General features: G+C 50.7%; 1 protein-coding gene across 1 annotated transcript; it reads left to right on the top strand.

Annotated features, from left to right (window-relative positions):
* Nucleotides 1-595: 595 nt before the first annotated feature.
* Nucleotides 596-903, top strand: LOC101606693 (cytochrome c oxidase subunit 7C, mitochondrial-like). Its single transcript, XM_045144574.1, has one exon. It carries the CDS (start codon nt 596-598, stop codon nt 785-787), a length of 192 nt encoding a protein of 63 aa, XP_045000509.1. The 3' UTR covers nt 788-903.
* Nucleotides 904-1,636: the final 733 nt, after the last annotated feature.

Below are 1,636 nucleotides of genomic sequence, written 5' to 3'. Positions count from 1 at the left end.
TGCACATGCCACCGCATACACGCAGAGGTCAGGGAGCAGCCTCGTGTGTCAAGTCCTCACTTCCCACCTCATCTGAGGCAGAGCAGTTCGTTGCTCACCGTTCTAGGCACCGTGCCAGCTGGTGCCGCAAGCTGCTGGAAGATTCTCCTACCTCCACCTTGCTTCTCGCCATAGGCACACTGAGATGACCCAGGCCCACTACCGTACCTGGCTGGATGTGGGCAACTGAACTTTGTCCGCTGAGCCATCACTGAAGGGTAAAATAAAATGATGCAGTGCCGGCCCAGAGGAGATCCGGGGCCTCACCGCTAGGTAACCTCCAGCTCACTGCGGTTTCAGACGAGCGCCGCAGCAGCAGTATCAGGGCACACTCTGGAAATGTAGACGGCTGGGCACCGAGATCACAGGTTCTGAGAAGGGACCTCGGTATCTGTATCCCTCCTAAGTCAGCTTTTGTGAGCTGAACCTCAGGATCAGGGCAGTACAGAAAGATGCAAGAAATGGTGAGCTTGGACGCGGAGCGAAGGTCGCGGCTAGAGGAGACTGGTGTCCAGCGGCCACGTATTCCGCGTCCTTCTCTGAGTGCAGCCGCGTCATGTTGGGCCAGAGTATCCGGAGGTTCACGACGTCCCTGGTCCGCCGCGGCCACTACGAGGAGGGCCTGGGCAAGACCTTGCCATTTTCAGTGGAAAACAAGTGGCGGTTACTGGCCATGATGGCTGTTTTCTTTGGATCTGGATTTGCAGCACCCTTCTTTATAGGAAGACATCAATTGCTTAAGAAATAAGGATGTTTTAATTCATCCATTTAACAGATAGGAAGAATGTTTAAGAGGTACAACCTCAGAAATGGATCAGACTCTTAAACTCCTACAATATGTGCTTGTAAATAAACTAATGACATTAAAAAAAAAAAAAGAAAGAAAGAAATGGTGAGCTTGCTGGGCGTGGTGGCGCACGCCTTTAATCCCAGCAGAGGCAGAGGTAGGAGGATCGCCATGAGTTTGAGGCCACCCTGAGACTCCATAGTGAATTACATGTCAGCCTGGGCTGGAGTGAAACCCAACCTCGAAAAAAAAAAAAAGAGGAAAAAAAGTGGTGATCTGCAGGGAAATGGTCTGGGGAGATGGCTCAGTAGGTAAAGACGTTTTCTTGTAGGTTTCATCCCCCCCCATACCCACAGAAAGCCAGATGGACAAAGTGGCACGTACATCTGGAGTTCATTTGCAGTGGTAAGAGGCCCTGGTGTCCTGTGAGCTCATATTCTCTCTCTCTCTCTCTCTCTCTCTCTCTCTCTCTCTCTCTCTCTCTCTCTCTCTCTCTCTCTCTCTCTCGCATATTGTTATCTTTATCTGTGTTTATGTCTGTGTGTTTGTGGGTGTATGTGGAGACCAGATGTCTGTGTTGGGTGTCTTCCTCAGTCAATCTCCATCATATGTTTTTGAGGCAAGCTGTCTCACTAACCTGCATCTACACTACCTAGTCGGCAAGCACCAGGGACTCTCTTGTCTCTGCCTGCCTAGAGCTGCAGGTGCACCCCACCCCACCCACGTTTTTCCATGGGTGCGCTTGGGTCCTCATGCTTGCATAACATACATTTTATCCACTGAGCCATCTCTCTAGCCCTTTATTTATTT

The sequence above is a fragment of the Jaculus jaculus genome, chromosome 2 (assembly GCF_020740685.1).
Source record: "Jaculus jaculus isolate mJacJac1 chromosome 2, mJacJac1.mat.Y.cur, whole genome shotgun sequence".
In the NCBI taxonomy this organism is placed as follows: Eukaryota; Metazoa; Chordata; class Mammalia; order Rodentia; family Dipodidae; genus Jaculus; species Jaculus jaculus.
Note: the sequence above shows the minus strand (reverse complement) of the source record. Positions and strands in the feature narration are given on the sequence as shown.

What these genes read in the sequence shown, in the direction of transcription:
- LOC101606693 (XM_045144574.1), top strand. Translation starts at nt 596, where the DNA reads ATGTTGGGCCAGAGTATCCGGAGGTTCACGACGTCCCTGGTCCGCCGC.